General features: G+C 39.0%; 4 protein-coding genes across 6 annotated transcripts in view; 3 read left to right on the top strand and 1 right to left on the bottom strand.

The window, feature by feature from the left end:
• Positions 1–1124: 1124 nt before the first annotated feature.
• LOC115621395 (eukaryotic translation initiation factor 3 subunit K) lies at positions 1125–2035 on the top strand. Its single transcript, XM_030515040.1, has 2 exons — positions 1125–1280; positions 1361–2035. The coding sequence occupies exons 1-2, from the start codon at positions 1210–1212 to the stop codon at positions 1956–1958; spliced, it is 669 nt and encodes a 222-aa protein (XP_030370900.1). The 5' UTR covers positions 1125–1209; the 3' UTR covers positions 1959–2035.
• LOC115621389 (TATA-box-binding protein) lies at positions 2021–3428 on the bottom strand. Its single transcript, XM_030515027.1, has 2 exons — positions 2484–3428; positions 2021–2423 (listed from the first exon to the last, which is right to left on the bottom strand). The coding sequence occupies exons 1-2, from the start codon at positions 3219–3221 to the stop codon at positions 2145–2147; spliced, it is 1017 nt and encodes a 338-aa protein (XP_030370887.1). The 5' UTR covers positions 3222–3428; the 3' UTR covers positions 2021–2144.
• A 157-nt stretch (positions 3429–3585) lies between these two features.
• Positions 3586–12311, top strand: LOC115631675. Of its 3 annotated transcripts, XM_030528508.1 has the most exons (13): positions 3586–3905; positions 5249–5652; positions 5731–6377; positions 6435–6555; positions 6615–6811; positions 7218–7468; positions 7528–7717; positions 7779–7863; positions 7922–9556; positions 9619–9738; positions 10061–10216; positions 10729–11413; positions 12061–12311. In XM_030528508.1, exons 2-13 carry the CDS (start codon positions 5269–5271, stop codon positions 12114–12116), a joined length of 4527 nt encoding a protein of 1508 aa, XP_030384368.1. In that variant the 5' UTR covers positions 3586–3905; positions 5249–5268; the 3' UTR covers positions 12117–12311. The 3 variants fall into 3 exon arrangements, with proteins under 3 accessions (XP_030384368.1, XP_030384351.1, XP_030384360.1); XM_030528491.1 differs by lacking the exon at positions 12061–12311 and having other exon boundaries at positions 10729–12029; XM_030528500.1 differs by lacking the exons at positions 3586–3905; positions 12061–12311 and having other exon boundaries at positions 5104–5652; positions 10729–12029.
• A 349-nt stretch (positions 12312–12660) lies between these two features.
• Positions 12661–14124, top strand: part of LOC115633450 — a 90644-nt gene continuing 89180 nt past the window's right edge. Inside the window, exon 1 of the mRNA XM_030530906.1 lies at positions 12661–12790. The gene's annotated coding sequence lies outside the window, so the exon portion shown is untranslated. The remainder of the gene's footprint in view (positions 12791–14124) is intronic.

Below are 14124 nucleotides of genomic sequence, written 5' to 3'. Positions count from 1 at the left end.
TATAGCTAGCATGTTTAAGAACTAAACGGAACAGAGAGTAGCTTGTAAAGCATACAAGAATCCTTCAAATCATTTACGTAATAAAGAAACTAAAATATTTTGGCACGAATATTTAAAAAATATAACTAATTTTTAGCCGATTGTTGGAATGTAGGCAAAACCCATAAGGAGGCCTTCGCTCCGCCTTTCTATAAGTATAAATCCAAGGAAACAAGACAAGTTTGTATTTTTAAATGGTGCACATAACTCCTCTAATTCTCAATAAACAGTTGTTAATATTATTCTTGCATTTACTGAACTTAGTACTGCACACTAAAGTGTGACTATGTGTTCGTATAAGTGTGAAGTACAGAGTTGAGCCAAAGCAGCAACAACAACTATATCGACTTATCATCCCGATGAATAATATACATATCTGCCATGCCTCCTTCTCAGTGTCACATACATTCGCACTAAACTAATATACGCTTTTACCCTTTGGGTTCAGGGTATAATTAAAGGTTTTATTTTTTTCTATGTACATATGTAGTAGGGGCCATTCTTATTATTTTTTTTTGCGCTTTCCAATATCAAGTTTTTAAACTAAATAGGAAAGTATATATATAATTAAGTATATTATTTGTTGTCCGTTACAAAAGATGTTAATTTTGTAGTCTATTATATCTTGTTATATATTATGTTATATGTGTACTTATTTACAAATAAATAAAATAAATAAATAAAAATAAATAAATGAATAAATATTATTATGTACATACGCGGGCCCACTTTGAGGAATTAGACAGTGTTTTTGGGTGGGTGAATCTCGCCTATGACCACAATTTAAAGTGTACTAACTATTATTAATGGTTGATTTATTATAACTTATATTTCTATACATATTCAATCGTATGGAGAACTGTGCATTTGTGCACGAAGTGTATAAGAGTATGAAGATAAAGTTTGTTTTAATACTCCTGCCATTTGTTGACAAAAAATTGCAGATATTGAAATCGTTGTGGACTCTTGCATGCCTTCTATTTATGGTAAGTTTAAATTTATAGCCATTTTCTGTAGTTAGTAATTTTTAGTATTATTCCCGATTTCATTTGTTGGTATTAATGCGTTACATAGAAATGGTCACCTTGACGCCACGCGAAAAATTGTTTAGGAGCAGTTTTTCCTAAATTTTCGTTTTATTTATCGAAACACATTTAAAGTGCCCAAAATATGTCGCATTTGGTAAAGATGGAAAATGGCCAAAGTCAGACCATTCAAGAAATGCTGGGCTGCATCGAGCGGTACGAATTTGACATGGTTTGCAAACTTTTTGGTTTGCGCAGCAACAACAAGCACACATAACCTCTCTTTATCGCCGCAGCTACAATCCGGACCATCTGAAGATACTAGAATCGTACGTTCAGGATCAGGCCAAGAACAACAGCTACGACCTGGAGGCGAATCTGGCCGTGCTCAAACTATATCAGTTTAACCCGCACATGCTGAACTTCGACATCACCTACACAATTCTCTTAAAGTGTCTCACCAATTTGCCACACACCGATTTCGTGATGGCCAAATGCCTCTTGCTGCCACAGCAGATGAAGGATGAGAATGTTCAGACCATTATTGACTTAGCGGACATATTAGAGCGCGCCGATTTTACGCTCTTCTGGCAGCGCGCTGAGGTCAACCGCACTATGTTTCGACACATTACTGGCTTCCACGATTCCATACGTAAATTCGTCTCACATGTAGTGGGTACCACGTTCCAGACCATCAAAAAAGACTTGTTAAAGGAGTTGTTAGGCGGTATTGAGGAATCCACGCTCGAGAGCTGGATCAAGCGCAATGGCTGGAAACACCAAGGTCAGAATTTGGTTGTTGTAGCGACGCAGGACGACAAGATCAAGACTAAGAATATTACCGAGAAGATCGAGTTTGACAACGTGGGCGCACTGATGGCGCAATGTATTTAAATTAACCATTGGTATCCTTACTTTTTGTACAATATATGATGCTAATAAAAGAGCCGGGCGCATTTAATTGTCAACTACACACTAGTTTTATTTTGGGCCGCCGTTTGAGGGCTGCAGCTGCCCCAAAAGATTTAATACATTGTTTACACTAGCTTAAGAAATTAGTTAACCTATGCATCAAGCGTCCTACGATTGCTTTTTAAACTTTTTCAATATGGGGAATATTTTGTCGAAGGCATCGTATATTTCCTGCCGTACCTTGGCTCCCGTCAGTACCACTTTTCCAGAAACGAATATAAGCAAGACAATACGTGGACGCACCATGCGATAAATAAGACCAGGAAATAGCTCCGGTTCGTAGCTACTGAAGTTGCAATGCGTCAACACCAGACCCTCGAGACGTATAGGAAATTTAACATCACATGAGCCCACCATGTTTTGTATTTTAAAATCCAGGAATTTGGCCTGTAAATCGAACACAATCAATTGAGTCACAACTAAAAAGGAATAAATGCTCACACTTACCGGAAATCCCAACTTTTGTATGATGCGGGCATATTTGCGTGCAGCTAGCCGCGAGTCCGCCTCGCTCTTGGCACCCGTGCATACCATTTTCCCCGAACTGAAGATTAATGCAGTAGTTCGAGGCTCGCGAATTCGCATAATGACGGCAGCAAAACGTTTTGGATTGTATTCAGCGTTGCGAGCATGTAGCGCTATTTTCTTGAGGTCTAGTTTGCAACATAAATTCACAGTTGAGACAATATTTTGCAGCTGTGGCACAATGCCGGGATCCGCCGAGCCCGGTGTGGCTGGCGTCATCGGTGTTGATGGTCCCATTGTTTGGTGTATGTTGCTCAACGAATCCGGCCCCGTCGCTGTATTACGCTCCGTCATGGGCGTTATGTGGGTCATCATGCTTTGAGGGGTTTGTGGCTGCATTAGAGATTGCGGTGTACCTCCACCAACATTGTTGCCTTGTTGATGCTGCTGCTGTTGATACGACGCTGAGGATTGGTAGCTTTGAATTTGTTTGTGCGGCAGTGGCAGTGTCGGCTCATGACCAAAAAGGCCGCTGCCACTGCTGCCGCTTATAACGCTGTTGCCGGCATCTGGCTGTTGTGGAGGAACCGCTGGTTCCGGGACCGCTGGAGCCGGGGGATGATAAATAGGGTTGGGCACGATTTGTTGATCCGCCTCCATCTGATGGAGCGGTGTGCCAATGCTGGGTATGGAATAGTTTGGACTCAGCATTTGATCCATGTTGAAAAGTTGTTGTTGTCGACAATCTGGATCCTTTTAAATATGTGCAAAGGGTATTGTTGGGATTCGTGCAGTCGCCGGTGAAGTAGTTTTCCTGCGCAGGGCAGTTTGCAGCGCTATTGATCAGCGCACTTCAATCCTTGACTATGTCAGAGCATCCGTTTAAATGTTCACGAGCAATTTTTGTTTGAACGAAGGCAACTAATTAATAAATTCAATGCTGTTTTAATGCTGCCAAGCGTATGTGTTGCATAGCGTTTTTTAGTGCGTTTCTGATAAGATCCGGGTATCGATACTCCTTCGACAATTTATTATTTCAGTGATTTTAAATTATGGTCACACTAGTGTTATTGTGTACGGAACGGCGGTGCGCGAACTGCATTTGTTAAATATAGTTTTTTTCACGCACAATTAGTGATAGCAAAGTGCTTTAGCGGAATAATTTCAAAATCTAAAATGTATTGCGCAGTAGTCCAAAAAGTCCATTGTAAATTTAAGTAGATTTTCCCGCCATTTGTGTGATATGTTTGTGTGTATGTGTGCGTGGATTTAAAAAATAGGCAACAAATAATTTGCATTTAATCGTGCTAAAACAGTGCAATATTAGACAATAAAAAAATAAAAAAAATTTTAAATTCGTGCTACATTGTAATCGGGTGCTGTTTATCTTAATTTAAGCAAAGCGTAAGTGTGTGCTTTTTAGAATTAGTGTGTGCGTTGAAGTTCAACCTGCAATGAAAATGTGCAATTTCATCATAAGGACAATCGAATCTGAGCGGCAAAGAAAGAATATTGTCGCACAGCCAGACGTACAGCTGTCCTACTCCCACTCCCCCGACACCAAGTGCCCTTTATCTTTTGCACACTTTATTTATAAAGAAAAGTACTACGTAGATACACGTAGCATGTATAGCTTTATATGCACGTACATATGCATTGCAAACATATTTACTAATGTAACTGCATTCTACGCACTGACCTTCGATAATTGTGTGCAAATCAACACCCTTTTTAAAAACATATTTACATATGTACAATGTATGTACATACATTTATTTGTACACAAATCTTATGCCGTTTTGTTTTCGCTTTTAACCAAAGTGTTTAAAAATCTTACTGCCTATGACTCAAACATTATTCAAAGTTCATTGAACCGTTTAACACGCGACGTTTTAACTTGTTGTTTTCTTGTCGTTCTCACTGGCGAAGTGCAAATTTGCATACACATACAGTATGTATGCATAACAATTTTCAACAATTTCAGCTTAGTTTTATTAACTCAGCACTCATTATTATACACATGTGTATAATTTAAGTAAATATTTATGTACATACATATTAAGTTTACTATTTAGTTGGGCTTCAATTTGTAAAAATCCCAATAGAAATAATCTTCGTTTTTCTTGTATAGGTGGGTTAATGTGTCATCAAGTGGCCACATTGAAATCGTCTTTGTTTATTGTTTATATGCATGTATGTATGTATAAGTATATCTCCTAATTAAATTGCTATGTACATTAGAAAACGTTAAGTTAACCGCACGATTTGTGTCTCGGGGACACAAATCCATACCGAGATATTTCTAAAAAACGATTTTCTCGCTGTGACATTGACTCGAAAATATATGTTGTTTTAATCATGAACAACAGTTGTATTTCCTTTTGCTGCTGTATTGTTTTTTGTAGACCAATACACACATACTACAGTACATACGTACATATTTATTGCCCCGGCGTTTGAGAATTAAGGTCTGTAGGCAAGGGCGAAGCCAAGGGGAGGGGGGAGGGGACAGGGGGGGATAAAATTAAAATTAAAGACGAAATTGTAATTCAAAAATTTGTTGTATTTTTACTAACAGTCTAATTTTGTACCATCATTTAGCATGGCATCCATAATTACGATAAAGCAAAATGCTATTCGTAACTGTAATCCTGTAACCATATGACGTCTGACAAAGAGGATATGATGAACATTTTGTATCATGTTTAACTAATGAAACTGCGATCCACATTTACGTCTACTTCTAGGAGCCTCGATATTATTCAAAATGAGTGGGCAACGTGACTTGTATTTTACTCTCAAGGAGGTTTTACCTGTTTTCCGCGACCATTTTTTACAGAACTTTAACTATGCTGATGTGAAAGATCAATTACACATAATTCTATCAAAACGAGTCATTGATACCATTGCCACTTTTAATGAAAAAAAGCAAATTTATTGTTTTTTGTTTATACTGAACGACTTGCCCGACCAAAAACTCGCCCTGTTTGTAAATGATATACTCAAGATTTACCATGAATTTTTAATGGACGCCATCAATCATGAGTGTCGTTATCCCCATCAAAATACCACTGAATATATCCAACAGTTGGACAAGCTGTTTAATGGAAATCAGCGTTTCAGCAAATATAATGTGCCACGCCTCAAAAAGGTAACTATTTATAATATTTGTAAGATGTAACTTAATACAAAATACAAAATTTAACTAACATAGTTTTCCGAATTGCAGTATTTGGAGTTGGAAAAGGCCCTCTTGAAGCTGAGACCGGCCAAGAATGTTGTCATTGAGGGTGTCCTCGGTGCAGGAAAGCAATGGCTTGCATTACATGTGTGCTCCTCTTACGCGGTGCAGAGTAAGATGGACTTCAAGATCTTCTGGGTAAACGTGCGTGAGGGGACGATGCCGGAAAAGCATCTGGAGTTGTTGCAATCGCTGCTCCACCAACTCGACAATCAGCAGAGCCACATTAGTGAAATCAGTAGCAGTTTGAGCATAATGCAGCGCATCGATAATGTCAAAGCGGAACTACGACGTAAGCTGATGAGCAAACCCTACAAAAATTGTTTGCTTGTGCTGCGTAATGTTCAAACTATCGATACCTGGAAGACGTTCAATTTAGGATGCAAAATATTGCTCACCACACGCTCCAGAACTGTCTGCGACTATCTCTCGCCCTCTACCACCGTACACATAGTCCTGCCGGATGTGCTTACTTTGTTTGAAGTTGAATCACTGTTTTGTAAGTACATGAAATGCGAGCCACAGGATCTACCCAACGAGCAGCTGACGTCCATGAACACCCTTAATCCACGGACACTTTCTATCATAGCGGAGACCATAAGGGACGGCTTGGCCACCTGGGAGAACTGGAAACAGTGAGTAGAGTGGCCATTGGGTCGAAAAATATTATATATATATTCTTTTCTCTACAGTGTCAAGTCGAATAAATTGGTCACAATCATTGAAAACTCACTACAAGTTTTGGATTCGGATACCAGAAAATTATTTAACCTTCTACTCATATTTCCCCCGTCCGCAAATATTCCCATTAATGTAAGTTGATTACTATTTCGAAAACCAAAAGCAAAAAATGAAATCTTAAACATTTGCAGTTGCTAAAAGAGATCTGGTCTGTCATCGATCCATCAATAGAAAGTGCAATGGATATTGTCGTAAAACTCCAAAAGTATTCGTTGGTGGAGCTGCAGGATAATCATGAAACCGTATTACTGCCGAACATATACCTGGAGCTACCACTTCAGGTGCCGAATGAATCCACTTACCACTGCAAGATTGTGAAGTATTACAAGTAAGTAAGACAAGAAACGATTAGTTGACTTCAGAATGTAAGTTCGAGTAACAATCTTGCGAATAATTTTACAAACAATTTATTTAAAATCAAAAGGGACTGTTCTGAATTCCATAACCTTTTAACGTGCACTAACTAGAAATTAATTAGCAAACCAGCTGGCATTTCTATGATGTTTATATTTGAAGCTGTTATCGAAACGTAATAAAAACGAAACGAATTTAAATTCGAAAGGAAAGGGAGCAAAAACAATTCCAATTTCATTCGGTACTAAGAACATCCAAATAATACAAAGTTGTAATTGCATACGTTTTACTTTAAAAAATTAAGTCCTATCTTTTAAATAGGGAAAGTTTTAGCTTCTCACTTACCATTTTGAATAATGATTTTAATATTCTCTTTGCAGCATTCGTTCAGTTTTCAATCAGTGCAATGATACGACGCTTTCTTCTCTGGACTGCTACTTTTATAGTCACATTGGGCATCATTTAAGCAAGCTGCTCAATCACACTGAACGTGTAGAGCTATTCCGTATGGTATTTTTAGATTTTCGTTTCTTAGATGTAAAGATACGCCAAGACACGACGCCATGGCATGCAAGTGGATCGATTTTGAATACGTTGCAACAATTGAAGTTCTATAGGAACTACATTATCGGTAAGTCGGTAAAATACAACTATTTAATCTGATTTTCTAATTCAATGCATCCACATTAGATAGTGAACAGCGATATTTGAGGTTGTTAAATGCCTTGCTGGATTTTTTACCAAAGGTCGAGGAGAAGCTTATAGGGTGTCGATACACATGTTTATTGCGTGTTGCTTTGATGGCAGAAGATGGTGCTGTCTATGAGGAGGCGTGTCGACAAGTGCAACGATTTCCGAATCATGTGTGGTTTACCGAACAGTAAGTAGATCTTACTCATTACTCATTAACCATATTTGAACTAATTTCTTCTCACTTCCAGTGGTAGTTTCCACCAACATCGGCAGGTGATTAATCTGGGCAAACACAAATCGCGGCATGCAAATTATCTTGATGAGCATTTTTGCGTATGTATTGTAATATCTGTTGCCCTCATATGCCTAATTAATATATATACTGTTTCAGTTAATGGCACTGGACAATAATAATTTGCTACTCACGGACGTCTCTTTGGAGGCCGGAACTACATACGTACTGTGCGACGAGAACGACCAAAGCGGAATCAAGGAACTGCGTGTGTTCAATAAACAACAATATCTGCTTACACTACACGAAAATGGAAACTTAAAGTTGTGGTCGCTCTGGCCAGATACTGGGGGTCGACCATTGCTTCGTCGGCGAAGCAGTGGCAGTCGCCAGCGTGTGCATCCCCAATGGGTGCATGTTCCAAAAGACGCGCCAAAGCGATCCCACAAGCCGGTGCAGCAAGATGTTTCAGCCTTTTTTTTGGACGAGCTGGCGCATGGTGAGGAATCGAACATTCAATTGCATGTGGCATACATCGACGGCAACATCAGTATCTTTAACTGGAAACATGCTGACCAAGAATTCAAGAGATCCTCGACACCAATGCTCCGCACGAAACAATTGAAGATACGTTGCTTTGCTTATATCCTAAGCAAATGTTATGTGGTGTCTGCAGGGAATGGTGTGCTAAGTGTCTGGAATTTAAAAAACAGTTCTCGGGAGGAACTGTGTCTGAATAACTACAATCCTGAAAAAGACCCAGCACGCCAAATGGATATTTATCTGGAGCAACTGGTAGGCGGTCAATACTGGACTACCCTGTTACTTATTTGTGAAATAAACATGTGGCGCATAAGGATCGAGAACAACATTTGTGTATGCCTCGATAATCTAAATTTGGAGCTGCTATATAGACGCGACGCAGGTGCCTGTAACATCACATGTGCCAAGCTCTCGCTAGATGGTCACTATTTGATTTTGGGCACCAAAAGTGAGGGTCTTATCGTATACGATCTAAAGTTGTCGGAGCCAGTGCTGCGCAGCAATGTCAGCGAACACGTTACCTGTGTGGATATCTACAAACTGAGTGAAGATTTTTACAAATACATTGTGCTGTGCGGCGCTGAGGGCAAAAATATCCTGTATTTACACATACTGTGCGAGAATGATTTCAACAATAAGAGTCAAACAGCTCTGAAATGGGTGCATAACGTAGATGATGCTTTTGCACAACAAGCTGAACGAGCGTGCCTTGAACCAAATGTTTATCTACGCCCTCTCATGTGCATGGCGGGCACTCAACTCTTTGCTGTCGATTCCAAGCAGCGCATCCATCAAATACAAACAGAAATTGGAAAACATGCCAACAGAAGACCCAGCTGTTCTTACTGGTCCACAATTACACCAACACATGCGTCCAATCAGCGAAAGGTGACAGCAATTTGTGCCTCCGATAATGAGCTGATATATGCCGGCTACGATAATGGCATCATCATGGACGTCAACAATGACGCTGAACTGAAACAGGAATTCATTACTGAAAGCATCGACTATTTAAAGCAGTTGAATTCTAACATATTGATCGCATCGGCAGGCTGCAAGACAATCATATTTCGATGGAGTGAAGAGCGCAGAAGATCTGTAACGGGTATTGATGCTTCAGATGCGGCAGTCGTTCCGAAACTACGAAATTCGGCAGCCGACCCAGTCACGGCGCTTCTAAAATCTAAAACCATGTACGCGTGTATATTTGAGAAGTATTATTTGATACTCTTCTGCCAATTCGGAGTTTATGTAAGTGCAATTATTGATTTACAAATTATTGGCATAAAAACATTCAAACCCTCTTCATTCAGTATGTGAATCTGGCTCAGGAAGAAGACATCCATTATATTTCTATAATAGAAATGGCCATAACTGGATTCGATCTGCAAAGTTCCCGCCTCTTTGTTGCCTCTGAGGAGAATGACATTCAGGTAATTCTTGCCGGCTGCTGAGCTAATTTCAGCTGTGTGCGATTACGAGTGCTGGGACAGCGTTTAAGGTAAGCGAAGTCTCGCCATAGAGCCCGCTTGCTGTTGTCTAACTAAATGTTTAACTCAAGATTTGTGTTGTAAATTAACTGGATGCCATTACGGTACAGATATTTGTTCAAATCAATTCTAATCACACTGCACCCACCATCGTAAGTCACACCAGCAACGCTCACAACGCAAAAACTACATACTCATTGTTAACTTTAGTGCCACTTGCTGGTTACAATTCCGTAACTAAAAATATATTTATATACATTTGCAGATCTTCCAATTGAGTGTCGGTGTTGACCGCATTCATCAGAAAGAGCTGTGCTCGGAGAAAATTAAACCGCAGCATCGTAATCAGATCATTTGCTATCTGATTGCCTCTAATGATGGGACTATTTTTGCACTTGGATATAGGAGCGGCGAAATCGAGGTAAGCGCAGGCCTGACATCTCTAGGCGAGAAAGACGGAGAACATAAATTTTTCATATAAAATTGTTTACTGGCTTTATGCAAAAGTTGAACAAAGTCCATCTCTAATTATTATGGCTTATAACAACAAATTATTTGCATGTACAAATTTTTTAATGAAACTTTAATCCAGGACACTTCAAGATAGAACGTTTTTTCGTACTTCTTATAATTTCATTATAGCACGCTAACATACCTCTTTATTTTACTCTGAAAGTGTATAAATATATAATCCAATTGGCAAGACGAATCCAAAACGCGACCTCTGTGCCGCTTTTTTAATCACTACTACTACTATCATATAGCTGCCATAGAAACGATATACTTGAGAATAGTGTTTGTAGACAAAACTTTTTATATTTATATATTTGTAATAGTAATAGTAAATTTGCAAATTTTGAAGTTTAATCGATGCACATTCATTTTTACCTTCTATAATGAACACTACGTACAATAATTATTAAATTTTTACAGCTCTATTCGTACGATTCCAATCACATAAAACTAGTCTATAGAGTCACGGAGCATGTACACGAGCAGCGGATTCGACAACTTCGATTCTCACCCTGCAAACAGGTGCTAATTAGTAGCTGTGCTGAAAAACTGTGCTTCTGGAGCGTAACTCATATGCGGAACAATCAACTGGAGGCGAAGACTCCGCAACGTAGCAGCGGGCGTTTCGGAACGCGCCATCATGTCCAGGAATGCGAAGAGGTCGATGCAATGCCCTATGCGGCTTGTAGACAGTCCGGTTTATCATCGCAGAAATCTGTTGCAGCGCAGAAAGCGACTCCTGAACCACATCAGCAATGGCGAGAACAAGCTCAGGCTGAAGTAGCCGAATTGGCAGTAGCAGCGACCGCGAATCTTTGGAGGGAGAAGCGTGGCAATGCATCGATCCCTGAACTCCTGGCCTGTATCAAGTTTGTGGGCAATAAGGAGAACCAATTCTTTGCCAATAAAAACTTTACACAATTCTTTGCCATCGATGACGCTGGGGTGTACTATCATCTGCGATTGCTGCAGTCAGCTCACGAAATCTCCCTAGAGTCCCACCATCAACGGGAGCCCATCCGTCAAGTAGATGATCTGGATTATGAGAATATTGCAGACCGCAGATTATTGGCATCCGTTGACCACCAAAATGAGGACGTTTCTGGTAATGCTGCGAACGATAGCGGAGTCGATGTTGTCGGCAATGAAGGTGATCACACTGCCATCAGCGTTAATAAAGAGAGAGCAGAAAACTCTGCCCCTAGTATTTGACGCCAGATATACGCCACTTGTAGGCGTACAAATGTGGACAACCGATCACCTCAAATTGCATTTATAGGTCTAGTTCTTTATTACCTAATGGTATTGGGCTTCAACTACCTCAATTCGTACGAAATATAGCGAAGCGTTGAATTCCATTAATTTAAGACCACCACCAAACTCTCTTTCCTGCCAAACCTAACCTCTTAAGTGTAGATAGACTAGATTACTCAGTCCAAAAAATCCTGCTAAGTTTAGAGCAAAAGTCCATGAGTTAAACAGGCATATTAGTAAGGAGTGCCAATGAGATTAATTGATCAAAACTCATAGAATTGTATTATATCATATACTCTTTTATTGTATTCTTGAATCGTGCCAGACAAGTTTGATTAAGTTGGTGGTTTTTTGAAGTTTGTTATCCAGTCGAAATTCTAATATTAACTTTATCAAGCAGATATGAATCCATATATTTTTGTACACAAAAAAAAGTTAAATTGTTTCTACAATTGCATATTTTTATGTATTATATTATATTTTTTTGACATATTTCAGGTCGTTTTATAAAGTGGGTTAGATGCAATGTTAGGTTCATGTCAATACAAGCCTGATTCATACTATTGGATTAACATATTTAAGCCTTTTTAAATACAATTTTTATGAAATTCTTGTTTACTAAGTTGAAAGATTTGTCAAATTCGATTTATGTCTGTTTAAAAACCTTGGCGATCATTTGTAAGTCAACGTGTATGTGTACATAATAGAATATGTATATAGTAGAATATATGTTATTTCAAAACCATAAATATTTTACAAACATTTTAACGTAGTTATCATTATTCATACGGGCAATCCGAAAGTGATGATTTGAAAGTCAGTTATGGCGCTAAAATGAAGCAGCTGCTAGTTGTGCAGTTTGTATCGTTGTTCAACACTTTACTTAAAGAACTGCTAACTTGTTTACGTAAAAGCGCCGTTATTAGTAAGTTGGCAAGTTAGTGGCTGTATGTATTTAGTTTTGTGTTTTGTGTTGAGAACGTCGTGTGTGATGCGGGTGCGATAAATAATCTCGATATAAACATTTTACTGTTTGTTTTTTGCTTAAAATAAACAGCTATATGTAAATTCGCTTTTATAAAATGTAAAAAAATCCGCCAATACAATCGATCAACCAGAAATGTTAAAATCAAATAATGCGCAATGGGATTACTTCGCGTCCGTGCGTTATTTTGCTGATCATCGATCAGAGTTCCATCAAGGGGCATTAAATGAAACGTACATATATGTATGCATATGGAAAAGTGCAGTGATAATATAAATATTGCAATTATTTAAAAAATGTATGTGCATTGTTGTTGTTAGGATCGGTGGTAAATTAAACAAATTTGTCTGCGTGCATTTGTGTATGAAAAATTAACAGCAACAAAGTGCGTGAGTTATGTGTTGGTGTGTTGATCCAACACAGAGCAAAGCAATATGGCTGCCGCTGCCGCCACTTGTTGGATGTTATAATTAAAAGAAAAAACTCATGTGCAGTCAATTCTGTTATTACATTTTATATTTATAGATGCATGTTTATATGTATGTATGTACATGTATCCTAAAGATCAGCTCTGTGTACTGTATGAAGGAAAAACAATCGCATCTCTTGTTTGTGTGTGTGTTTGCTTCTATGTATGTGTACGTTGAAAAGTAAATAAAAGTGTGCATATGCTGCAGTTCAAGAGTTCAACATCTTTTACACTCACACACACGTATGTAGATACATACACACCCTCACACACGCTGACAATTATTTTCACACATAAATTGTGCCTATGCCTGCTGTCGCGGCAGCAAGTATGATCGTACTCGCACCCCCGCTTCAATACCACACCAACCAACCATCAAACCATTCACATATACAAGCACACACATGCGTATTCAATTAAACATTTGCGCCCCAATTAATTGCTTTAACTTTTCCAATTTCAAATTTTTTCCTCGTATTTGTAATTTAAATTTACTGTGTGTGTGCGTGTCGTGGCAGTTTGAGAAGAAAATGCAATGGGTGCATTATTTGCATTCAATCAATGATGGTATATGTATGTGTGCGTCGGTTTCTTATTTTATGTTTTTCTCGCAAAGATACGAATGCAACACACACAACACAAATACGCCCGCGCCCAGCTGCCAGTGTTGTTTGTGCCTTGTCACTTTATGATTCGTGGCAACACTGGCCGATCTGCTGATCCCCATTTGCATAGTGGGGAAGAGAGAACGGCTTAAGCGTAGCAAGGGCTCCGACGTTAGCTTTTCGCACGTTTTATTTTTGTTGCGCAAACAGCAGCTACCAAGAGTTTCTAAAGCGCGTTAAAGCGGCCATAAAATGTTACCCTTCTACATACTACCTACATCCATTAGTTATTTGTGTTTTGTTTTTGCATTCTTTTTGTTCAAGCGCTGTGTGTTGCGTTTTTCGGCTAAAACCAGTTTTGGTCGCGACACGCCCCCACTAAAAGCCGTCGCCGACCACAAAGTGTGTGTGTGTGTGTTATTTTTTTTTATTAAACCAAACTAGTCAGCGCAACAACAACAATAACAAACACAACGGCAGCTGCTCAGTGCGCAGACGTTAAC

Source organism: Scaptodrosophila lebanonensis, unplaced genomic scaffold, assembly GCF_003285725.1.
Source record: "Scaptodrosophila lebanonensis strain 11010-0011.00,11010-0021.00 unplaced genomic scaffold, SlebRS2 tig00000001-arrow-pilon, whole genome shotgun sequence".
Classification (NCBI taxonomy): domain Eukaryota; kingdom Metazoa; phylum Arthropoda; class Insecta; order Diptera; family Drosophilidae; genus Scaptodrosophila; species Scaptodrosophila lebanonensis.
The sequence above is the reverse complement of the archived record's forward strand: the minus strand, read 5'-3'. Positions and strand labels throughout refer to the sequence as shown.